The sequence below is a fragment of the Bos mutus genome, chromosome 9, assembly GCF_027580195.1.
Source record: "Bos mutus isolate GX-2022 chromosome 9, NWIPB_WYAK_1.1, whole genome shotgun sequence".
In the NCBI taxonomy this organism is placed as follows: domain Eukaryota; kingdom Metazoa; phylum Chordata; class Mammalia; order Artiodactyla; family Bovidae; genus Bos; species Bos mutus.
The window spans coordinates 40884590-40910080 of NC_091625.1; the positions used below are offsets into that span (position 1 = coordinate 40884590).

The 25491-nt window shown below is 44.2% G+C and overlaps 1 protein-coding gene across 1 annotated transcript in view; it reads right to left on the bottom strand.

Annotated features, from left to right (window-relative positions):
• The window catches only part of LOC102274514 (coiled-coil domain-containing protein 162), a 150272-nt gene that overhangs the window by 166 nt on the left and 124615 nt on the right, over positions 1-25491 (bottom strand). Inside the window, exons 28-36 of the mRNA XM_014481478.2 lie at positions 16310-16459; positions 15684-15737; positions 14844-15011; positions 12813-12965; positions 12436-12567; positions 11784-11936; positions 10376-10585; positions 8563-8683; positions 1687-1811 (exon numbers count right to left, since the gene is read on the bottom strand). Coding sequence (XP_014336964.2) covers positions 1687-1811; positions 8563-8683; positions 10376-10585; positions 11784-11936; positions 12436-12567; positions 12813-12965; positions 14844-15011; positions 15684-15737; positions 16310-16459 — 1266 coding nt within the window. The remainder of the gene's footprint in view (positions 1-1686; positions 1812-8562; positions 8684-10375; positions 10586-11783; positions 11937-12435; positions 12568-12812; positions 12966-14843; positions 15012-15683; positions 15738-16309; positions 16460-25491) is intronic.

Here is a 25491-nt window from a genome sequence, read left to right on the forward strand (position 1 = left end):
ATGATGAATAATTATAGCATCATTACAAGTGACTTACTACTGAGACCAAGATCATTGGTTCAGTCTGGGTTAGACCATTTAGTGTGCCTTGTCATACATATTTTGCCTCTTGTTTTTAAAGGGAACTAGTCAGGGATGAACCCATTAATGGAAAGCCATGTCCAGCTAAGGAAGGAAAGAGATCTCATATTTGGAGAAATCAATAAATTCCTTAATGTTTTATCATTTATGTTAGTGCAGTGCTACTTTTAAAAGAAAATCAGTGGTGGTCTTATATTTCAGCCTTCAATAAATTCCTCCCAGTCTGTATTTATCTGACTTGTCTCATAGACCTTGTTTAAGAAGTCAGACCTTAGATAGATTTGAAGAGGTGCCAGATGATTCTGTGGCTTTCCTGGACCTCAGGCTTTTTGCCTTGGTCTCTACTATACACAAGCCAATGGGCCCATAAGACATTTATTACAGTTTATTTATTTAATAGAGTAATGTAGCCAACAATTGGTCTTAGACCATAACCTTCTAAATCTGAAACCTAGTGCATCCCCGCTGATGTACTTAGCTCCTTAGCAGCTTTCTCAACCATAAGAGTTGTGATCAGCAACCTGCCCCATAAGGAACGTTTGCTTTGGGGAGTGAAGTGGGGATAGAGTAAAGCTTAAAAGCCATTGTGGTCCCACACAGGTCAACAGAACATCACTTCCTTTTGGAAAGGGCTTTTGCAGAAGCAGATAGACGTAGTAGAATGTCACCTTTTGGTGAAAGATGTCTGCACAGAGATCGGTGGGTCAAGCACAAGGCAGGCATTGATAATGTAGCCCTACTTGGTCAAGGTTCTCAGTTGGGTATGTTCCTGACCTGCTTCTTCCCTCTCTGTGTGTCTCCCTTTAACTATATGTCGAAATACTGCAACAAACTTTTGGTCCAAAAACTAGACCATTGGCTTCAAAAGAGGCCTTAGGATGGCATATTTTCTGACAGAATGATTGTATTTTTTCCTCTTAACTTTTCTCAAGGTAAGAGGAAAGGAATTATTAAGTGTGTTGACTAGATATATATACCTCTCTGAAGGGGATTCTGAAAAACAGTGGAACAAAGAGTGTAATACTTATTAAAATAGCATAGAGAAGGTGGTGAAAGGGGATTCAAATGGTGTCTTACAATAAACTAAGAGGTGAAACAGTTAAAAAAAATTCTTCAAATATGTGCTATACTTCAACCTAATCTGTATTCCAAGCATTTCTCACGTGTTTTAAGGCTGACTTCAATTATTTTTGCTCTGCCAGGGATGCAAAGGCTGTGGCACTGCTAGTTAATCACTGTAGATGACTGAGAAAAAAGAACATGTCCAGGTGTTGTACTGACTTGCACACCCATTTACTGAATTGTAATTGAGTAACTGCTTTTGGGCTTGTTTCAACATTAGAATTTTATTATTGAGGAGTGATGCCATCAAGATGGCAGAATAGGAAACCCTAGACCCTCCTTCCTGCAGGAACATGTTAATTCAGCAATAATTCATGGACAAATTCCCTTAGTGAGAAACCCAGAATATTATTTTCTAAGATCCAACCATTGAGATAAGATCTTGATGCACAATTTTTTAATGTAACTTTGAAGTGACCCTAAACTATGATTTCATATTTACATTTTTCATTGTTTCATATAATCAAGTTTATCATTACTTACAGTCTTTGGCCTTTGAATCCTTGTTATTTTGCTGCCCGTGAGTTGAGTCTTTAAAAGGTGTTGCTGGGTGTATCTGGATGATGTGGAAGCAGAACTCAGGGAGTAGTGAGCTTGGGATATAAGGCCTGTAATGTGAAAAATGTTAAATTATATCTCTAGTTGCAATGTACAGGTCTAGGTTTAATTCATAAAATTTTAGAGCTTAAAGTGGGTATCTGATTCAGCTTCATCAGTTTTGAGTGAAGATGTCAAAACATGGATAGTGTCTTTTGCCTGTGTGTCTATGACCAAGTGAAAGAGATGATGGGTTACTTGGACCTGTGGGTAGAAGTAGGCAGACTGAGATATTCACATTAATAGGACTTGGTAATTAGTTGGGTATGCAGGGTAAGGAAGAATAGCTTTCAGATTTCTGGCTCAAGCAACTGATCAGATTTTATGGTGGATTTTATGCTGATGGCACATACATGCTCAACAAGTCATTGTTCATTGCAAGATCAGGATAGATGGGTGGGAAATATGAATGTATAGACAGGAAGCAGACAAAGATTAGCTCAAGGCCCCTGAGACGATAGAAGCCCATGGGATGCTGATCACAGTGATTATCCCAGGGAGGAAAAGGAACACCTTTTCTATTTTAACAGGAAGGAAGGAGAAGCAGCTGAGTTTAGGTTTAGGTAGGCTGGGGACAAGAAGTAGAGGGAGTTCCCATCTGATAGGGGAGGAGGAGGACAGTGTCTGCAGAGACCATGAAGATTTAAAATAGTTGCTGTATTATATAACAACTTTTAATTTATTTTTTTATAACAAAAAACTATAAAAATACTGAATCATTATGTTGTATATCTGAAGCTAATATGATACTGTAAATCTATAATACTTCAATTAAGAATAAATCAGTTACTGTGAAGAGGAGGAGAGAGTGAGCTGACCTTCCCCTCAGCTCCAGGAGAACATGTGATCTGGGCCTAAGACCACCAGGCATCTCAGTCTCTGGCTTCAGTGATTTGTTCAAAATTGGTCACATGACCTGAGTCAGCCCAGTCCCCTCTCCATTCCCCAGTCCTGTCATGTGAGCTTGAACAGAGGATGGAAGCTACAGAGGTGACAGACATCTTGCTTCCCAAGGGGCTCTACTTCCTGTCTGCTCCCAGCATGCTCAGGGCCCAGAGATGCAGAGAGAAATCAGTCCTCAAGAAACAAACCTTCATCAAGCCCGCATGAGTCGGTGGAACAGAATAGAGAGCCCAGAAATAGACTCACACATCCACGATCAGTTAATCTTTGACAAAGGAGGCAAGAATATACATTGGAGAAAAGAGAGTCTTTTCAGCAAGTGGTGGTGGGGAGAGCTGGACAACTACATGTAAATCAATGAAGTTGTTAGAACATTCCCTCACACCATACACAATAAAATGGCTTAAAGACTTAAATATAAGACATGACACCATAAAACTCCCAGAAGAGAACAGTCAAACATTCTCTGAAATTGTAGCAATGTTTTCTTAGGTCAGTCTTCCAAGGCAATAGAAATAAACCAATAGAACCTAGTCAAACTTTTAAGTTTTTGCATAGCAAAAGAAACCATAAAACAGACAACCTACAAATGGAGAGAAAATATTTGCAAATGATATGATTGATAAGGAAGGGCTTAATTTCCAAAATATACAAACAGCTCATATACTCAATGACAAAAAAACCAACCCAATAAAAAAATGGGCAGAAGACCTAAATAGACATTTCTCCAAAGAAGATACACAGATGACCAACAAATACATGAAAAGATACTCAACATTGTTAATTATCAGAGAAATACAAATCAAAATTACACTGAGGTATTATACTAGTCAGAATGGCCACCATCAAAAAGTCTACAAATAATAAATGCTGGAGAGGGTATGGAGAAAAGGGAACCCTCTTACACTATTGATGGGAATGTGAATTGGTACAGACACTATGGGAAACAGTATGGAGGATCCTTGAAAAGCTAAAAATAGTTGCCATATGATCCAGCAATTCCACTCCTGGGCATATACGCAGAGAAAACTATAATTTGAAAAGATAGCATAGCAGCAGTATTTACAACAGCCAAGACATGAAGGCAATCTAAGTGCTCATCAAAAGATGAGTGGATAAAGAAGATGTGGTGTATATGTATATACATAAAATGAAAGACTACTCAGTTATGAATAAGGTTCTTGCATCTTCCCGTCCATAGAGAAACACTAAAATCATTAATTTGTTTTTTTGTGATTAGCAGTAATCTTATGATGTTCAACTACATGATTTTTTTCAGCAAAAATTCTAGTAAGCTCTCCAAATAAAACTTAATCACAACTTTTAGGTTGTGCATTTGTTCTTCAACAGACAACATGTAGAAAGTCCTGAGCAAACCCCCTCCCATCACTGCAGAAGGGGACAGATGGGGGCTGAGACCTGCAAGTAACTTCTACCTCTGCTTCCTGAAAAAGAGGCTTCTCTTTCATTCCTGCTGCATTCCTATCCTGGTAATTAGGGTTCTCCCCATGTGCCTCCTGCCTGACTCTTGCCCTCCTTTGTAAATGCGCAGGTCTTAGAGGACACAGATGGCAGCTTGATTGGACATGTTAACGTGGAGAAGGATTTAAAAGATGTTTGGCTAGGCTGGAGGCATATGGAGGCAGAGGGGAAAGGGAGAAACAGAAAACCCCAGGGCGTCTGTAGAGGATAGTGGGAGATACAGAATCACTCAGGGTGATTGATCAAAATAGGGCCCTTGGGTGCTCTTGACACTCTTTCTCTTTGGATCTGGGCTTGGGGGAGGACTCCAGTCCCACTGTTAGGGCCCAGGCCGCAGGTATGGGCAGGGAGGGGGTGAGTGAGTGAAGTTGCTCAGTCATGTCCGACTCTTTGCGACCCCATGGACTGTAGCCTACCAGGCTCCTCCATCCATGGGATTTTCCAGGCAAGAGTACTGGAGTGGGGTGCCATTGCCTTCTCCAGAAGATCTTCCTGACCCAGGGATTGAACCCAGGTCTCCTGCATTGTAGGCAGATGCTTTACCATCTGAGCCACCACGGAAGTCACAAGTCCAGCCTTTTTCCTAGAAAACCTAAACTATCTTGACCTTTGAAAATGATCTTTCTGCTTGAAAATGATCTTTCTGCTTGAAAATGATCGTTCTGCTTCTGTGAGTGTTTCCTCACATCATTCACACCACTGTTAAGTGGCCAAAAGAAAACACAGATAAAGGAGTACACACATGTATGAAAGTATAATAACAAACATTTGCACAATGACCTAGTGTAACTACACTCTGTGGCAGACACACACTGTTTCATAGAGACCTCAGGATTCATCTTTGAGGTAGGTATTTTACAGAGAGGTGAATTAACCTGTCCAGGGTCACACAGCTAGCAGTGACAGAGGCAGGATTTTAACCTTGGCTGTCTTATTTCAAAGTCCATATTGTCAACCACCAGGCTGTGCTATGGAACAGAAAGGAAAGGCCTAGCTGACCTTAACAATAGGCTGATTGTGGCTATTGTTATTTTTGATAGACCTAGAAGAGAACTTGGAATTTATTTAGTCCTCATCTTACACAAGAGGAAACTAGTTTAGAGACATCCCAGCTTCTGGCCTCCGTTCCATTGCTGCCCACTGACTGTGTTGTCCAGAGTGCTGTTTTGATTGTCATTTCCATAGGACTCCTCAAGCCCCTAGGACCCAAGAATCATAATGTGCTTTATGAATAACATCTGAGAAATGTGGTCACTAGTATCCTGTCAGGAAGGAAGAAATTTTCCTTTACCCTTCTAGGTTCTTTTGGCTGGTCTAAGAATTCAATTGATAATGAGATTAACAGGAGAAAATCACACAACAGTTTAATTTGCCAACATTTGTTGGATTATGGAGAAAGCAAGGAAGTTCCAGAAAACATCTATTTCTGCTTCACTGACTACACTAAAGACTTTGTGTGGATTGCAACAAACAGTGGAAAAATTCTTAGAGACCTCGCCTGTCTGCTGAGAAACCTGCATGCAGGTCAAGAAGCAACAGTTAGGACTGGTCATGGAACAGCAGACTGGTTCAAAATTGGGAAGGAGTACTACAAGGTTGTTGGAGAAGGCAATGGCACCCCACTCCAGTACTCTTGCCTAGAAAATCCCATGGACAGAGGTGCCTGGTAGGCTGCAGTCCATGGGGTCGCTAAGTCGGACATGACTGAGTGACTTCACTTTCACTTTTTCATGCATTGAGAAGGAAATGGCAACCCACTCCAGTGTTCTTGCCTGGAGGATCCCAGGGACGGGGGAGCCTGGTGGGCTGCCGTCTATGGGGTCACACAGAGTCGGACATGACTGAAGTGACTTAGCAACAACAACTTAGCAACAACTACAAGGTTGTATGTTGTCACCCTGCTTAATTAACTTATATGCAGAGTACATCATGAGAAATGCCAGGCTGGATGACTCACAAGCTGGAATCAAGATTGCTGGGAGAAATATCAACCTCAGAGATGCAAATGATACCACTGTAATGGCAGAAAGTGAAGAGGAACTAAAGAGCTTCTTGATGAGGGTGAAAGAGGAGAGTGAAAAAGCTGGCTTAAAACTCAACATTCAGAAAACTAAGATCATGGCAACCAGACCCATCACTTCATGGCAAATAGAAGGGGGAAAAGTGGAAGCAGTGACAGATTTTATTTTCTTGGGCTGCAAAATCACTGTACATGGTGACTGCGGCCATGAAATTAAACAACATTTTCTCCTTGGAAGAAAAGTTATGACAAACCTAGACAGCATATTAAAAAGCAGAGACATCACTTTGCCAACAAAGGTCTGTCTAGTGAAAGCTATGGTTTTTCCAGTAGTCATATATGGATTTGAGAGTTGGACCATAAAAAGGCTGAGGCTGAAGAACTGATGCTTTCCATTTGTGGTGCTGGAGGACTCTTGAGAGTCCCTTAGACTGCAGGAGATCTAACCAGTCAGTCCTAAAGGAAATCAACCCTGAATATTCACTGAATGGACTATTGCTGAAGCTTCAATATGTTGGCCATCTGATGTGAAGAGCTGACTCACTGGAAAAGACTCTGAAGATTGAAGGCAAAGTGAGAAGGGGGCAGCAGAGGATAAGATGGTTAGATAGCGTCACCAACTCAATGAACATGAATTTGAGCAAACTCCAGGAGATAGTGGAGGGCAGAGGAGCCTGCCAGGCTACAGTCCATGGGATCACAGAGTCAGACATGACTTAGTGACTGAACAACAAACACATGGGAGAGACCTAGGAAAACTGAGCAACTTGGCAGCATTACTGAAGCTCTCAACTTAAATGCCATCCTCAGCTGAAGACAGAAGAAGATGTTGAGGATGGGGGAAAGTCAGTTATGAGAGGTTACCAGGAAAAGCAGAGTAAATGAGGGTAACATTGTTACACAGATTTGTCTTTTCCACAGATAAATTTCTAGAGATTTGGTCATCCTTCTCTTCCTTGTACTGAAGAAAGAGATGCTCTTAAAACTGTAAACATTTCTTACAGAAGGGCAACTCCCTTTTTTTTTTTTTTTTTTTAATTTTATTTAATTTTTAAACTTTACATAATTGTATTAGTTTTGCCAAATATCAAAATGAATCCGCCACAGGTATACATGTGTTCCCCATCCTGAACCCTCCTACCTCCTCCCTCCCCATACCATCCCTCTGGGTCGTCCCAGTGCACTAGCCCCAAGCATCCAGTATCGTGCATCGAACCAGGGCATTCACTGGCATCTCGTTTCATACATGATATTTTACATGTTTCAATGCCATTCTCCCAAATCTTCCCACCCTCTCCCTCTCCCACAGAGTCCATAAGACTGATCTACACATCAGTGTCTCTTTTGCTGTCTCGTACACAGGGTTATTGTTACCATCTTTCTAAATTCCATATATATGTGTTAGTATACTGTATTGGTGTTTTTCTTTCTGGCTTACTTCACTCTGTATAATAGGTTCCAGTTTCATCCACCTCATTAGAACTGATTCAAATGTATTCTTTTTAATGGCTGAGTAATACTCCATTGTGTATATGTACCACAGCTTTCTTATCCATTCATCTGCTGATGGACATCTAGGTTGCTTCCATGTCCTGGCTATTATAACTAGTGCTGCGATGAACATTGGGGTACACGTGTCTCTTTCCCTTCTGGTTTCCTCAGTGTGTATGCCCAGCAGTGGGATTGCTGGATCATAAGGCAGTTCTATTTCCAGTTTTTTAAGGAATCTCACACTGTTCTCCATAGTGGCTGTACTAGTTTGCATTCCCACCAGCAGTGTAAGAGGGTTTCCTTTTCTCCACACCCTCTCCAGCATTTATTATTTGTAGACTTTTGGATCGCAGCCATTCTGACTGGTGTGAAATGGTACCTTATAGTGGTTTTGATTTGCATTTCTCTGATAATGAGTGATGTTGAGCATCTTTTCATGTGTTTGTTAGCCATCTGTATGTCTTCTTTGGAGAAATGTCTACTCCCTTCCCATGTCTGCTTTTTCTTAAAAATAATCAGCTCTTTATGCCAAAGAGACACATTAGGATGGCAAATTCTACTCCTCTATTCTCCTAAGGTGTTAGCTTGCTTCAAAATCTAGTGATATACTCAGTCTTCTTTTGGTGACATATTTCAACTTGAACTAGTTTTTATGATTGAAACCTTTTAATATATCAATACTCCAAGGTGAACTAAAATAGAAAGTTCTAACTGCAAATGAGAATAAAGTTTCATTCATTCATTCAACAAATATGAAGCACTCCCTTCACAGCCACTGGAATGTTATCATTAGTCCCCAGGACCCTCCTTCAATCCCCACCCAAAACCCTGGGAGCTTATTCTACCCAGAGAGAGGGTATCCTTACCGCCAGGTGAGTTTCTTTGGGTGGAGGATTGCTCAGCATCATTAAGCTGACTTTGTAGCTCTTCTACCCACTGGAAAGCATCCAGCTTCACACTACGCTCATGGGCAAGCCGGCTTCTCACCTGAGTGGAAAAGTGCTTGGGAAGCAGAAATGCTTTTGGGAAGCAGAACTGTTCCATCAGTTCACTGTGAAGGGTGGGGTAGGGGGATTGCCAGAGACAGTGTGGGTCCAAAGCTATCCCAGGAATACAAGTTTTCAAAAAATCCCTGGTCAGGCTGAACTGAGCCTTATGAAAATCAGGAGCACCAGGAAGGTCGAGAACTTAATCAGCGAGAAAGAGGCAGCCCTTGGAACACGTTATCCTCTTATAATAGAAGTTTACTCACAAAAGTTATCTTTTATCAGAGGAGAAGCGGGGAGGGGAGAGGAACCAGTTCACAGAGGACCTTGTAGGCCAAGCCCAGTGCCTGTGGGACCCCTGATGGCTTCAAGCAAAGACTTGATCTCTCTCCCAGACCTCTAAGTTCAACTAATCATCTGCAGGGAGTGCACTGAGCACCATCTCCAGGCCTAACACAAGGCCCACATCCAGAAGACAGCTTCATGTTTGCTCTCCCCTTGCACCCCTGACCCAGAGTCCCCGGGCCAGAGAGTCTCTATGCCCAAAGTGACTCATCTGCATAGATCACAGGCATTTTTTTCTTTTTAAATTTATTTTTTATCATCTCCTAATTGTTTTTAATTATGAAAAAGTAATAGTGTAACAGGTTGAATAGTGTCTCCCACAACCTAGAACCTCAAAATGTTACCTTATTTGAAAATAGTTTTTGTAGACGTGATTAAGTGAAGATGAAGTCATACTGGATTAAAGGGAGGGCCGTAAATTGAACGCTGATGACCTTATAAACAGTGGAGCAAGCACAGATGCACACACACAGAGATTCAGGGAAGAAGGCCGGATGGAGAGCTGCAGCTGCATGCACAGGGACACTGGGGACTGCAGTCAGCCGCCAGCAGCCAGGGGAGCCATGGCGCAGGTTCTGCCCAAGCCGCCTGCAGGGACCCACACCTAGATTTCAGACTCTGACCTCCTGAACTGTGAGAGGATACCTTTTTTAATCCTTTTTTGGTCATTTATTTTATAAAATTCCCATTACTGACTTCCTTGAGCACTTAAAACAATCATTTAACCTTCTGATTTCTGTTTCCTATTATATCTGGGGAATTAAATGACTTATTTATTCAATGAATATGTGTGAAACACCTGCCCCAGAAAGTGGTGTTTTAGTTTTTTTATTTTTCCTTTTGTGTTGAATTTCATTCTGTGGTCTCCTTTGTTGGAACTTACATTAGTCCACATGTACATTATTTCCTTTTTTTTTTGCTGTGGGGTATATTGAAGAAGAACATACTGGGTCTGGAAACCACTTCAGCCTTTCCTTTCTTATTTCTACAATTCCAGAAACACCATGAATAAAATTCCCTTACAATAATACTTGCTGCTTTTCCAGATTACTTGTCAGGATTTTCTAAAAGATCCCTCCTAGCTCAAAGATTAGAGCCATGTGGAAATATGCTTTCCAAGTGGGTGACAAAGATGCCAAGATTCTGGGCCTCAAGGCACTCAAGCCATCATCTTTGCTCACAAGCAGCTTGAACAATCACCCAGGTATAGATATTTCCATTTCCCTGCTGTTCCTGGGAGTGACCGAGGTAAGGAATACCACTGTGGAGGCAAGAGAGGTGTGGAGAGGACAAGATGGAAACCACTCTGGCTGGTGCGCCCTGACTTGCTACCTCTCACTGGAGTTACCTGTCGGAGTTCTCTCTGAATTTTCTTCTGCTGCAGCTGGCCCAGTTTAGAAGCCCTCTTGGCATCTTCAGTGAGGAGCTGCAGGTGCTGTTCCTTTTGCTGCACATCCTTTAAGAGCTTCTCCATGCTGGAGGCTTTCATTAAATCCAGCTGCTGCCTGTGGAGAGCTTCCTGGGCCACTCGGTGTTCTAACTCTTTCAGCAACTGTGCCTGCGGCAGGAAATGAGAAAGGCACACGGTCTCAGCAGAGGGAATGAAACGCTGGCCAACACAACTGTCCCCTCAATTAAAACCCAGGGGCAGAATTGTGTGAAGTGTTCCTGGGTTCAGGTACCACCTCCCAGCCATTCTGTCCTGTCTTGTGCCAACCAGCAGCAAGACCCCACAGTCATTCCTACTACAGACTGCATCAGCACGTCACTACCCCTTTATCACGTGATAGCAACGGAAGGGCTGGACCTGGGGAGAACGTGCTGATGCAGTACGTACCGAGAGTGGGCAAGGGAGGCACTAATGTTGCCTCTGTTTTGACTTCTTAAAAAACCTGGGAAAAGCCAGGTTGCAGATGGTTAAAAAACAGCAGTAATAATTTGGTTCTGTTCTGAAATTTTTCTAATTGACAGTTACCAGAAGGTCGATCCTTACTTATAATATTGTATTAATAATGAGGATTAATACTTGTAGGGTAATTATATAATTATATATCACATAATTATATATCACAATTCACTGGCACACCATAATGAAGGAATTAGGGTCCAAAAGGAACAGATTATATTCCATCTCTTAAAATATGCCCAGGCTGTTTCCTAGGCTGTTATTTAAACTCAGCTCTTGTCTCTCTAAACCTAAGGCCTCTGTTTCATTTATGCTCAGATGGTTGGCACAGTTATTAAGAGCATAGATTTTAAAAAGCCTTTATTTTGGTGCCAGTTCTTTAGAGCAGCAGTAACTTCTGAAATTAAGATTTAGTGTGGGTCACCAGGAAAGGAACCAAGACTCTCTGCTTGGGGCACAATGCTGATGGCTGGACCACACTCATAGAAAACATGCTTGGAGCATGAAAGGAAGGTGTTAGAGGCAGAGACTCAGACCCCTAGATGCTCTCTGGGTAAAAAAAAAATACTCAGAGAAACACAGAGAGAGATCAATCTTAGATATGAGCAGTATCCCACCATTTTAGCCAAATATGAATAACAACAAAAGCCTTTTGGCCACTGCCCCTGGTCTCTGGGCTGGAAAGGAGGGAGAAGGGAAGCTGGGATCCAGGCCATCCTTCTCCAGCAGTGCCGTCTGCTCAGCTCCACACTGCGGCACTCTGGTGACCGCCACAGGCAGCTCAGTGCCGTGTCTCCTGGCCAGAACGTGTTCACAGAGAGGGAGGAAGAGGGCTTCTGAGCTCAGATACCTGATTCTCCTGCTGCCTGCACATCTTCACATTGTCTGCCTGAGCCCTAGCCAGGGCCTGCCTTAGAGCCAATAGCTGTTGACGAAATAAAACCACTTCTCGTTCTGCCATTAGCTTGATGTTCAAACACTCTTTTTTCGTTTGCACAGCTTCCTGTGAACATCCCAAACACAGTAAGGTAGGATATGAGTTTCTTTTCCACATTTTCAGTTTCACAAGCAGTCTCTGAACCATCATTCTTTGAAATTTCTGGAAGCATAGAGCTCCCGCTGGCCACTGCCTCCTTAATTTCAGTTAAGAACAGTGTGACAGATCAGCATAAATAAAATCTTTCGGAAACAGTAAGTCAAAGTTTCCAAACCACTATTGATATGTGCTTTGGTTTCAATTTTCCTTAAAACAGATTTTCAACTTACTGTTAGTGCATTTCCCACCGATAATAATGCGTGAAACCCAAAGATTTGCAGTGCTTTGACAAAGTTTGCCAACTCCATCTTTTCCCTTTCCTTGTGCTAAACTCTCTGATCTGTCCTCTCATTTGCTTCTTGGTCCGTCGGTCTTGCTACCTGACACCGGTGCGGCAGCTGCATCCAGGGAGGCCAGTGCCACCCTTCCCCCTGGCTGGGCAGGGCCTCCCTCCCCCAGCGCTCACCTTCTCAGCCCTGCTCAGCTGGCCCCGGAAGTGCGCCTGCTGCACCACCAGCCTCCAATGGCCCAGGCTCCTCAGTTTGCGCACCAGGGCGGGCAGGCCGCAGTTGTCCTGCTCCAAAGGCTGCAGCTGCTCCTGCTTAGAAGGCTCACTTTCAGAAAAGGTTGCCCGCAGCACTTTTCTCGGGAAGGACATAAATCCTAACGTCAGAAACATGCCTTCCAGAAGATGAGACAATTGTGCAGTGAGCCCCGGAGCCCTTTTAAAATGCCTGACACAGGCTTTCTCTGGGAAACAGAACAGGAATGCAACCCAAGCAAGTGGCAGGGTCAGACACTGGGATGAAGTGCTGATACCCCACTCTAAGTGAAATCACATACTTTGGCTGGATTTTCTTTCATTTCTTCGTCAGGCCTGGCGGAGCCCCACTTCTTCTTTAGGCTTTTCATGTTGTCAATCCCTTCTGTTCTTACTTCGCCGATGAGCTCACACACTTTCTGGATCAAATTAAGCTGATTCTCATCCAACTTCTCCTGCAAAGTGCAGACTCAGGTTTAGGAAGGGCAGCTGAGGAAGAGTCATTTTGCCTTCTAAAACCCAACTTTCAGGAACGATTTCACATTAAAACGTCGTCGACCAAACAATTACTCTATCGGGCACTGTCTGAAAGTATCACTTGTGACCCCTTTAGTCCTTTAGTGTTGTCCTCAACCTGCAGGGCTTCATCATCTGCACATCTTAGAGCCTGTGGTCGTCAGATGCCAAGGAGGCAGAAGAATGGGATGTCACAGGTGGAAAAGCAAATCACCCTCTCATTCCCCTCAACCCCCTCAGCACCAGAAACACACACAAAGGGTTACTTGGGAATTTGAACCTAGGGATTTTTGCTATGAGATTTACTCAGCAGAATCTGAGCAGATAAGACACTATCCATGAGCCACTAACAAGGAACTCCATTAAAATAGACACATTAGAGGAAGGAATAGGCCGGCTGCCCTTCCTCTCTAGGCTCTAGCGGAAATCTCATTATCAAACAGCCCGTTCATTCTGAGTGGCTATGGCTAACAGCTTATGGTGAAACAGCTTGCTCACTGCTTAGTACAACTTGAAGACCCAGCATCCTTGGGTAAGAAGTGACTGTGGGGTGTCCTGTCACCTCTGAACCACTTCCCTGGAGAGGAAACGGGAGGTTAGGGCAGGGGAGACACAGCAGAAAGCTTGGCTAGTGACCACACAGCTCAAGCTTCACCACCTTATGGGGACCCTGGGATAAAACAGGGATTCCCTACCTCCAGGGGCTTGTGCAACTAGTTGAGCCTGAGCGAAATAGAGAATTTCTTGTCTTGGAATCTGACAGAAACTAAAAGGAACCTAAGAAATTTTTAACAATTTCACACCTGAAAGACAGCTTAGTAAATTCTAGACTTCACTGTCTGCTTACACTTCGCTGCAGTGCCATGCCCAATGCAAGTTGGTTTGGATCCCTTAACATTTGTAAGCACTTGTACCTTATGGACACTTCACAGTAAGCAGCAGTGTTCAATCCTCTCTGGAATAACCAGAGAGGCTCAGTGGAAACTCCTCTCAATGGAACAAGTCCAGGAACCACCCTGGAATCCCCTGGGAGGAGGGAGTGATGGAAGGACCCACATGGGGCTGGCTCTGGGGAACACCTGATAGCAGGGAAGGGGGCAGATCTGGGGGACTTGGGGGAGGTATGGCTGTACTGAAATTCTCACTTGTGGGGCAGCTGGACCAGGCTCCGTGATGGCCTGTTTTAGGCATGGGTCTCCATCTTACAGCTTCTCAGAAGTCATAAGGCAGTGACAGGCTTCCACAGTGCTGTGGGCATGTGTGCACCCATCACTCCTCTTCTGAGAGGACCTTTATTGACAGGTCAGCAGTTCCCTGACACTGTATATGCCCAGCTAGTGGGAGTTTTGAGGGCTGTAAAATTTTCAAAAGCTGATTCAAATTCGAATCTGCCCAGTGAGCTTCTAGGAGGTAGCTGTTGCTACCTACACTGGGGCTTGGCCTGGCCCAGGGTACTGCTCTCTCCTGTTTCGGATGGTCATTCAGTAGACAAAAGAGTAACATAAAACTGTTGGGGTTTGGGAGAAGAAGAACTCCCCCTTGCCTCAACAGCAATCAGATGGTAACAATGCAGTAGAGTGAGGAAAATAGCAAATATCTAAATTATTTAAAATTCAGTGTCTCTTTTGGTAAAATAATGAGCACCCATCGCTGACTCACTCTCTTCAGTGAAAGCCTAGAGCTGGAGCATTCTTGGCCCCAACAAACTCTTGTCCCAAAGCCCACTCTGTTATTGATCCCTCTGTACAACCACCATGGGAGGCAGGTATACCCGGGTCTCCATGGGACTGTCCAGACATCCCACCCAGGTCACTTACTTTGATGTGCAAACATGTCACAAACAAAGCTTGGACTAATGCTTCATATTCTTCTTGGACTTCTTTTCTAATTTGCTTTTTGAGATTTAGATTCTCCTCCTCCAAATCCGTGAGTCGGGCTCTCAGGGCAGTGATCTCCATGATCATATTGTGACTGAGTTCTGCAACCTAGTGGCAGAAATATTTTTTTCTTAATGGGAACTAATTCAGGAATTCCCAATAGCCACTGCAGAAAGAGTTCTTTGTATATCAACATTGAATTGGACTTCTGCTTTGGGCCCAATGAAGAAGGCGAATGTCTTGTTGTGCAAGTTCAGGCAGCAGAAGCTAAGGAAGGTTTAAGGGTCCCAGAACAGTCCCAGACACATAGTAGGTGCTTAGTAAATGGTTGATGAATGAATGAACCCAGAAGAAATGCTACTTAAGCACTTTTCATATGGAGAAAATACTCACCTGTCTTAGCTTCCATTTCCAAACTGGCCTTCCCTTGACACCTTAGCCTAACTACCTTTTCCTCAGATGGCATGCTGACCTGAGAAGAAAACACCCACCCTCCCACACACAACCAATAACAACAAAAAGAAAAAACAAAGCAATAAAAAATAACAAGAGTCAGCAAAAAAACTAAAGGAAAAAAGTCTTTAAGTTTGTGCTTTTTAAGTTTGTGCTTAAAAGTACAAACACACTCTCTGGATGTCTCTGTAGGGGACCAGTCATTGACAGGATTTCTACAGGAAGAGGCACAAGAAGATGACAGCAGCATGTCCCATGCCTCGCTACTGCTGAGACTGTGGATTCGAAAAATGGAGAAGAAAGCTTTTAGAGTAATAACTGGCCTACCTGACCAGCCTTGTCTTCAGGTGGATTTTGACCTCTTCGTATAATGTCTAATTCCTGAAGAGGAAAAAACAGTGCACCGTCGAACTCAAACATTTATTCAGTACTGCATGCTCCAGACTTCTCTTATTTGTGTTACTGGTGCTTCGTTTTGAGATCCTCAAGCTCCAACTGGAGCCAGGACTGTAGTTGTTGCCCCACTGCACTTTGGGATAGGCTCTCATTTTAAGATGGTCTCATCAGTGAGACCCACGATGCGTATCCTGAAGACAGCTTACTCAGGGATCCTGGCTTCTTGCTGGACCAGGAACAGCACAAAGTTCCCTGTGTTTGCTGAGAGTGGGAAGGTCAGCTGAGGATCTTCTCCAAAGGGCCAGCTGCCTTGTTGTTCACCTCTTATATTCCCCACTAGAAGCCTCCAAAGCATACAACCCACTGTTGCTGGGGCCATCACCATCCCAGCTGAGAAGACCAGAGCCCAAGGAAATAAGCCAACAAGAAAAGAAATTTGGAGAGTATCATTTACCCTCAATTCTTACATTAAGAACACCTCTCGCATTGTGGAGTCACTCCTGGGCCTCCCTACCCACACCTTCCCCAGTGTATTTCTCATCTGTCTGGGAACATACTTGCTCCTTCTGGCAGAGCTTCTGTCTAACGTGCTCCAATATATGCTCGTAACACATGGAGTAGCTCTCGAAGTTGCTGCGTTCTCTGGCCATCACATCACAACCTAGGGAAAGGAGGCAGGCCTCGAGGTGGTCTTTCCTGAAAGTGACCTGAAAGGAAAGGGGCATCACTCACAACAGCTCCTCCAGGGCAGCGCCACCACACTATTGCTCACGGCACACATTGCTTTGGCTCACAGACCCACTTCCATTCATCCTCCATAGAAAAACATTGGCGTCAGCCTTGCAAGCTTCTCTTTCAGGTCTGATCCTAACATCCACAGGGTCAAGGATAAGAGTACAAATGAGACATAAAGAACAGACTTATGGACATGGCTGGGTGGGGGAAGGGAAGGAGAGGGTGGGATGTATGGAGAGTAACACGGAAACATACATTACCATATATAAAATAGATAGCCAATGGGAATTTGCTGTATGACTCAGGAAACACAAACCGGGGCTCAGTAACAACCTAGAGGGTTGGGATGGGGAGGGAGGTTGGAGGGATGTTGAAGTGGGAGGGGACATAGGTAAACCTGTGGCTGATTTCTGTTGATGTTTGGTAAGAAACCAACACAATACTGTAAAGCACTTATTCTTCAGTTAAAAAAAAAAGTACAAATGGAGGCTCACATTCCGGATGTCTAAGTGTCTTAAATATTTAACGGTTATAAATCAAACTATTAAACTGAAAATGTTTAATTCTTCCACTTTGAAAAACAGACCTTCAAATGACTTGGGAGACCAGGTTTGATTTTATCATTCTTGGACAACTCTGAGTTCAGTACTGAGATATGGTTACTTGGGGGAGAGGTAGGCCCCAACGCATAGTTTACAGTTTGACCCTGGCTGCTCCCTACCTTTGCCCTCACATCACACTGTGGGACTGGTTGGGGGGAGGGTTGAATATGTGTAAGCAGACACCCCAGCTGTCCCTGCCCTTGCACAGCTGTCCTCGTCTACGCCACAGGCCAGAGTGTGCATACAGGTGGTGAGGTCCACTCTCTCTCTGGGGAGGATGATCTGGGGACCAGGCCCTGGATTCAGGACATCTCAGGGCCCCAGGTGTCTGGAGCATGGTCCAGAAGGGAAGCCAGGATCTGAGTGGGTGTATCCCCTTGGCTGTGAGGATTTCCTGTGGGGAACAGTGGGGCTGGAGCAGAGCCGGAGGGGCCTCTGAAGCGGGGCATCTGACAGGGGCTCCTCTTGCCTTGCTCAAAGGGCCATAGTGCTCACTCTCTCGGCTGTCCCATTTCTTCCCTTTCAACACCTTTTTGAAGAAATGGCCATTAAGGAACAGAGGAAAAGTCTACCCCTCCAAGGCAGACTTAGTCTTAGGTTCCAAGAGAAATGCGAACCAATATGTGGGCAGTAGGGCAGATCTACCTTACCAGCACCTGCGTGTCCACGGGAGTGCTTGTGTGTCTCTGTATGTCTGTATCAGCCGTGTGTCTGTGTCCATTTGTGTGTGTGTCTGTATTCACAAGTGCATGTCTCTGTGTGTCTGTACCTGTGTATGTTTCCATCTGTGAATATCCACATAGGTTTCTATGTGTCTGTATGTGTCCCTCTCCGTGTCTGCTCACCTGATGCAGTGCCTACCTGTGACACCTCCAGTGTCAGGACAGCTCTAGGCTCCCTGCAAGTCTGCTGTAGAAACTAGGTTCCCTTCCGGCCTGGGGTGGTTCCCCTGGCTCTGATTTGATTATCCTGGTGACACCATCCCATCAGTGCAACCTCCGTGCCATTGACCTCCAGCGAGAGCAGAGACAGGCTTTGCCAGCTGAGTTGTTGAGGCAAATTAACAGAGGTGGCACATAGTGATAAAACCCAGCACTGACAGAGTGAGGAAAATGGTTTCCTCATCACTGCTGATGGGAGGGGAAATCAGCAAGGTATTCTGGGGGGTGGACTAGCAGCATCTATGAAAAGATTTTAAAATATTCATGTTCTTTGACCTAGCAATGCCTCTTCTAGGAATTTATCTTTAGAAGACGATAAAAGTTATACACAAAAATATGTTAACAGATGTTCTTTATAGTAGTCCTTCCAACAGAAAAGAAAATTGGAAACAATCTAAAGTGCTTAATAATGGAAAACAGGTTGAATGTGCTCATTTATCTGTACAGGGAAATACTAAACAGCCACCAAAAACTGTGCTGTGGATGTATGTTTATTGACAAGCAAACATATTTATAACATACGGTAAAGTACACCATAACAGAAAGGCATATAGAATAATCTTATTTTGTTTAAAAAGTACATGAATTCCAAAAAGTTACAAATAAAGCTTGGAAGGAAATGCACCAAAATAACAATAGTGGTTATCAATGAGGGTAAGCTAATGAGTGTATTTTCTAATACATATTTCTATTTTCTAGTATACTCACAAAATGTATATATAATTAAAATAATTAGATATAAAATATATGTATTAATAAAACATATATACAATTAAAAATAGCAAAACTTTGGTAAAAGTTATCAACTGCAGCAACTTGGCAGGAATGCACTCAAGACACGCAGAATGGAATGTCTTGGAGAATTTTATGAGCTGGAGCCAGGCAGTCAGAGGTGGTGCTCAGCCTCCCTCCCTCCGTCCCTCTCCAGGGCCTCCTCAAGGGGGTCCCTCAGCTGAAGGGGGTGAGGGCAATTCATCCTGCCCCTGTCAAGTGAGCAGTAGGACAGCCAGAGTCAGCTGCTGCCTCCAAGGCAAAGGACACCAAGATTCCATCCCCTGGACCTTGTCTTCTATATGGTGACAGGGCCAAGGCTATGTGGATTAGCATCCACAAAGGAAACACTTCTCTGGACTGAGTACAATGAAAGCCTGAAGCCTTGAGAAGTCATGAGACTGCACTGGAGGCCAGCAGGGTGTGGCCAGTGACCTCAGCCAGGTGGGCGGGCCCCAGTGCTTGGAGTCAGCCGCAACTGACTCACACCTCTCTGCCCTGGGTGGCAGTGGCAGTGTGCCAACAGGGCCTCCACAGCTCTTCAGCAGGGCACACTTCTCAAAATAACTCTCCATAACCACTGCAGATAAAGGATCCCAAACAAACAGAAACGCAGGCTCGAACCACGATGGCCCTCTGCCATCATCCTCTCTTACCCAGCATGCTATTTGAACCAGCCCAGGTTAAGGAAGCCTTGGGTGAGTCCGTGTTATACCAAAGAAGTGAGAATAGCCAGGACTCCCTGGAGCATCTCCAGAGGCCAGAGAAATTCTGTTGCTTCCTTCCCTGCAGTGGCTCAACTGAGGCCTTAGGAGCCTGGGCTGAAAGATCAGCTCAAGGGGATGGCACACAGAGGGTGAGTGTGCAGGCAGGGAGAGAGGTAAAGGCCCCGCCAGGGCATCTGCAGTGGGCACTTGGAATGTGGACCATATCTGAGCGGGGCAGACAGGCAGCCATGGCTGACAGGTGACAGAGAGGTGCAGGGAGACTCCCTGTTCCCGGCAGTCCCTCTCTGCACAAGACCTCTGCTTCTGCAGATGGTGCCCGGACTCCCAGAGCAGCAGTGGAGCCCCCAGAGAAACATCTATTGTGGGGCTGGAGCCTACGTGCTTCTCTTGGCACAGTCCTTCTATGAGGTCTCAGCAATTTGCTTCTCAAAAGTTGTTCTGCAACTCATCCCTGCCTTCCTTGGTCCCTAAGAGTCAGCTCAGTTTCAAAGTGCAGCACCAAGGGCCTTCATCTGCCAACTTCCCCTCCAAGGCAAGCCCCTGGGTTCCCTAAGAACCAGAGTGATGACCGTTGGCCTGGTGCCCTCCAGGTGTCACCAACACTTAAACCTGAACTGTGTCAGATGGCATTGCCTGGAAAAGCATCACAGTGTCCCATGGATTCTTCTGGAGACCCAGCCTGGGTGAAGGATGGCAGGTGCCAGGCCTTGTTTGACACTTTGACACTGAGCTGACTCTTAGTGACCAAGAAAGTCAGGGATGAGTTGCAGAACAACTTTTGAGAAGCAGAAGTCCCTGCTGGAACAAACTGTGCTTCTGTAACTGTGCTTCTCGTAGCAATCCATCTAACATCAGGCACACACACGGTGTTTTGATGATATGTCTAAAACCTACCTCTGCTGACAAAATGCTTCAGTGACTTCCCACCGACTGTGGGATGAAATCCAAACTCATAAGGCTTACACACAAGGCCATTCAGCATCTGGCCCTGCTTACTTTTACAACGTCCTCCTCTGAACTCTGCTAGAACCCCCTTCCTAGATTGCTGCCTTCCCTCCCCTGCCCTTTTTCATCTGGCCAATCCTGATTTATGCTTTATAACTTGGCTCAAACAATATCTCCTCCAGGAATTCTCCCCTGACTACTTCCCATCCCTCCTCCCACTAGCTAGGTTGTGTTCCCCCTTCTCTAAGCTAACACAGCACCCTATTTGTGCCTTTATCTAAGTGCCTAACGTGAAGTACCTTTTCTGGATATCACTGGTTCACCTAACTTTTTCTATGAGTTCTTTCAGGGCAAGGACTGTGCTCTTTACATTTATTATCTATAATAAAGTGCTTGAAAAAAAAGGAGATCCATAAACACTTGCTGAATGAGGGAATGACTTTCAGTATATGAATGAAACATTTGGAAATCAGACTGTTTCAGTTCTGATTTCCAAAAAAAGGTCAGTCTCTAACTTCAGGCCAGTGTGTTTGGCATAAAATTTGGCCAATATATTGATTGTGAAAGTCCGGTGTTCTAGAATTTGGAGAAGGAAGCAAAAATCATGAGATACATGGGTTCAAGAACAGTCAGATCAGATTAATCTTTTCCCTGAGGAATTAGAGCAGATGCAATGTATCTGGGTTTTGGCAGGACATCTGAGAAGGTTTCTCATGATGTCCTTTTGGACAAATGGAGAACATGAACTGAGAGACAGGACAATAAGATGAGCTTCTGGTCAGTGCAAGACTGTGCCCAAAGCAACCGTTCAGTGTGGAGGGGACCCAGGGTGGGTAGCGCTGCATTGGGACCCATCTGTCATACATGGTTGTCAGAAGCTTGAACGAGGACACTGAGGGTAAGCTGATGTGAACCCAGAGGGTGACAGAGTATGCTACATGATAAATCCAGATTTTTAAAGATTTCAAGAGGTTCAAAGAGTGAACCAGGCTGAAAAAGAACAAGACTAATAATGCGGCAGCATCAGGATGCCTGAAGGCCTTGTGTGGGCTTCAGGGGGCTATTAGCCTAATGAGTCACCTGTGACAAAATCTAACACACTCATGGCCGCTAATCAAAGCCCATCACCCAGGACAAGGACACTCTAGGCTGGTCAGACAGCCATGAAATTAGAGGAGCCTGACCAGGAGGGTGGGGCACTCCTATAGATAGATTGTAGGAAAGGAGGCTGGTGTGGTCTGAAGGAAGGAAGCCGGGGCCTGGATTTTCCTTGCACGCTAGTGTGGTCTGCTCTGCACAGGGGCACCCAGGCCAGGTGACCATGATGCCTCCTTCATTTCCATGTCTGTGTCCCTGATATAGGCCTCACTGCCCAGAGGAAGGGGTAACAATTTGTTACCCACCAACCCAGAGAAACACCTGTTTGGGTGTGTCCTCCTGGAGCCCATCCCACGTGTAATTTTAGAGAGGATTCACACGTGTTAGCAATGGCACCAACTGAGCTTCTGACTTGCCCTCAGATATTTAAAGGCTTGTTGTGATGGGTTAGAACCATGATTTGTGGTGTCCCAAGGACAAGAACTAGGATCCAGGGTGGACATGATGGGGAGGCCAAATTCAGCTCAGTAAGAGCTGCCAGAAACAGAAGCTGCCAGGAATGGGAGGTGGGGGGTGACACTGAAAGAGAGTGCACTCCCTGACACTACAGATGATCCAGAAGAGTCTTGAGGCCCACCAGGCACAGATTTTGGAGAGACCTAACATCCTGGACAACCGCCAGCTGATACCAGCCTCATCAGTGCACCCTGAGTTTCAGCTGTGCCTGATGTGGGCTTGCCCTGTTTATTAACACCCATGTTTCTTTCCTAGAAGATCCTGTCTTCAATGTTGGGGTGAAGTATATAGATAAAGGACAAGCAGATCTTAAGCCACAAACTGTTTTTTGCTTTCGTCATGGTAAAATATACATGAGATTTGCCATTTTAGCCATTTTTAAGTGTACAGTTCAGTGGCATTAAATACATTCACACCATTGTGTGATCAATCTCTAGAGCTCTTTCCATGTTGCAAAACGGAAACCCTAAACATTGACAAATACCATTCTACTTTCTGTCTCTTTGAATCTGACTACATTAGATACCTCGCATAAATGGAATCACACAGCATTTACGTTTCTATGATTGGCTTATTTCACTTAATAGAATGTTTTCCATGGTGAAGCATGTGTAAGAATTTCCTTCCCTTTAAGGAAAGTCATAAAATTTTTTGATTCAAACATTTTTCTGCACATGCCACACATTAATCACCTCTGTATCTCTGATTGAGAACCACTGCCCTGCAGAGACCCAGGAGGAGACACTTTACCCTCTCATCAGAATACATAGTATTACACTGGGTATAACTGAAAGCTTAAAGCAAATACATGTAAATCACATGTGAATTCTGAAAGACTGTACCTCTAACCAACCTTGTGAATTCTCTACAAGAACTGAAATGCTTATTATAAAATTATGGAGAATATTTGAAGAGCTTCAGTTCAGTCGCTCAGTCATGTCCGACTCTTTGTGACCCCATGAATCGCAGTACGCCAGGCCTCCCTGTCCATCACCAACTCCCAGAGTTCATCCAAACTCATGTCCATCGAGTCGGTGATGCCATCCAGCTATCTCATCCTCTGTCATCCCCTTCTCTTCCTGCCCTCAATCCTTCCCAGCATCAGGGTCTTTTCCAGTGAGTCAACTCTTCACATGAGGTGGCCAAAGTACTGGAGTTTCAGTTTCAGGATCAGTCCTTCCAATGAACACCCAGGACTGATCTCCTTTAGGATGGACTGATTGGATCTCCTTGCAGTCCAAGGGACTTGAAAGAATCTTCTCCAACACCACAGTTCAAAAGCATCAATTCTTCGGCACTCAGCTTTCTTCACAGTCCAACTCTCACATCCATACATGACCACTGGAAAAACCATAGCCTTGACTAGATGGACCTTTGTTGGCAAAGTAATGTCTCTGCTTTTCAATTATGCTATCTAGGTGGGTCATAACATTCCTTCCAAGGAGTAAGCGTCTTTTAATTTCATGGCTGCAATCACCATCTGCAGTGATTTTGGAGCCCAAAAAATCAAGTCTGACACTGTTTCCACTGTTTCCCCATCTACTTACCATGAGGTGATGGGACCAGATGCCATGATCTTAGTTTTCTGAATGTTGAACTTTAAGCCAACTTTTTCACTCTCCTCTTTCACTTTCATCAAGAGGCTGTTTAGCTCCTCTTCACTTTCTGCCATAAGAGTGGTGTCATCTGCATATCTGAGGTTATTGATATTTCTCCCAGCAATCTTGATTTCAGCTTGTGCTTCTTCTAGCCCAGCGTTTCTTATGATGTACTCTGCATATAAGTTAAATAAGCAGGATGACAATATACAGCCTTGACGTATTCCTTTTCCTATTTGGAACCAGTCTGTTGTTCCATGTCCAGTTCTTACTGTTGCTTCCTGACCTGCATACAGGTTTCTCAAGAAGCAGGTCAGGTGGTCTGGTATTCCCATGTCTTTCAGAATTTTCCACAGTTTATTGTGATCCACACAAAGGCTTTGGCATAGTCAATAAAGCAGAAATAGATGTTTTTCTGGAATTCTCTTGCTTTTTCCATGATCCAGCGGATGTTGGCAATTTGATCTCTGGTTCCTCTGCCTTTTCTAAAACCAGCTTGAACATCTGGAAGTTCACGGTTCACATATTGCTGAAGCCTGGCTTGGAGAATTTTGAGCGTTACTTTACTAGCATGTGAGATGAGTGCAATTGTGCGGTAGTTGGAGCATTCTTTGGCATTGCCTTTCTTTGGGATTGGAGGGAAAACTGACCTTTTCCAGTCCTGTGGCCACTGCTGAGTTTTCCAAATTTGCTGGCATATTGAGTGCGGTACTTTCACAGCATCATCTTTCAGGATTTGAAATAGCTCAACTGGAATTCCATCACCTCCACTAGCTTTGTTTGTAGTGATGCTTTCTAAGGCCCACTTGACTTCACATTCCAGGATGTCTGGCTCTAGGTCAGTGACCACACCATCGTGATTATCTGGGTCATTTTGTACAGTTCTTCTGTGTATTCTTGCCACTTCTTAATATCTTCTGCTTCTGTTAGGTCCATACCATTTCTGTCCTTTATTGAGCCCATCTTTGCCTGAAATGTTCCCTTGGTATCTCTAATTTTCTTGAAGAGATCCCTAGTCTTTCCCATTTTGTTGTTTTCCTCTATTTCTTTGTATTGATCGCTGAGGAAGGCTTTCCTATCTCTCCTTGCTATTCTTTGGAACTCTGCATTCAAATGGGAATATCCTTCCTTTTCTCCTTTGCTTTTCACTTCTCTTCTTTTCACAGCTATTTGTAAGGCCTCCTCAGACAGCCATTTTGCTTTTTTGCATTTCTTTTCCATGGAGATGGTCTTGATCCCTGTCTCCTGTACAATGTCACAAACGTCCATCCATAGTCCATCAGCCATTCTGTCTATCAGATCTAGTCCCTTAAATCTATTTCTCACTTCCACTGTTTAATCATAAGGGATTTGATTTAGGTCATACCTGAATGGTCTACTGATTTTCCCTACTTTCTTCAATTTAAGTCTGAATTTGGCAATAAGGAGTTCATGGTCTGAGCCTCAGTCAGCTCCTGGTCTTGTTTTTGCTGACTGTATAGAGCTTCTCCAACTTTGGCTGCAAAGAATATGATCAATCTGATTTCGGTGTTGACCATCTGGTGATGTCCATGTGTAGAGTCTTCTCTTGTGTTGTTGGAAGAGGGTGTTTGCTATGACCAGTGCATTCTCTTGGCAAAACTCTATTAGCCTTTGCCCTGCTTCATTCCGTATTCCAAGGTCAAATTCGCCTGTTACTCCAGGTGTTTCTTGACTTCCTACTTTTGCATTCCAGTCCCCTATAATGAAAAGGACATCTTTTTTGGGTGTTAGTTCTATAAGGTCTTGCAGGTCTTCATAGAACCCTTCAACTTCATCTTCTTCAG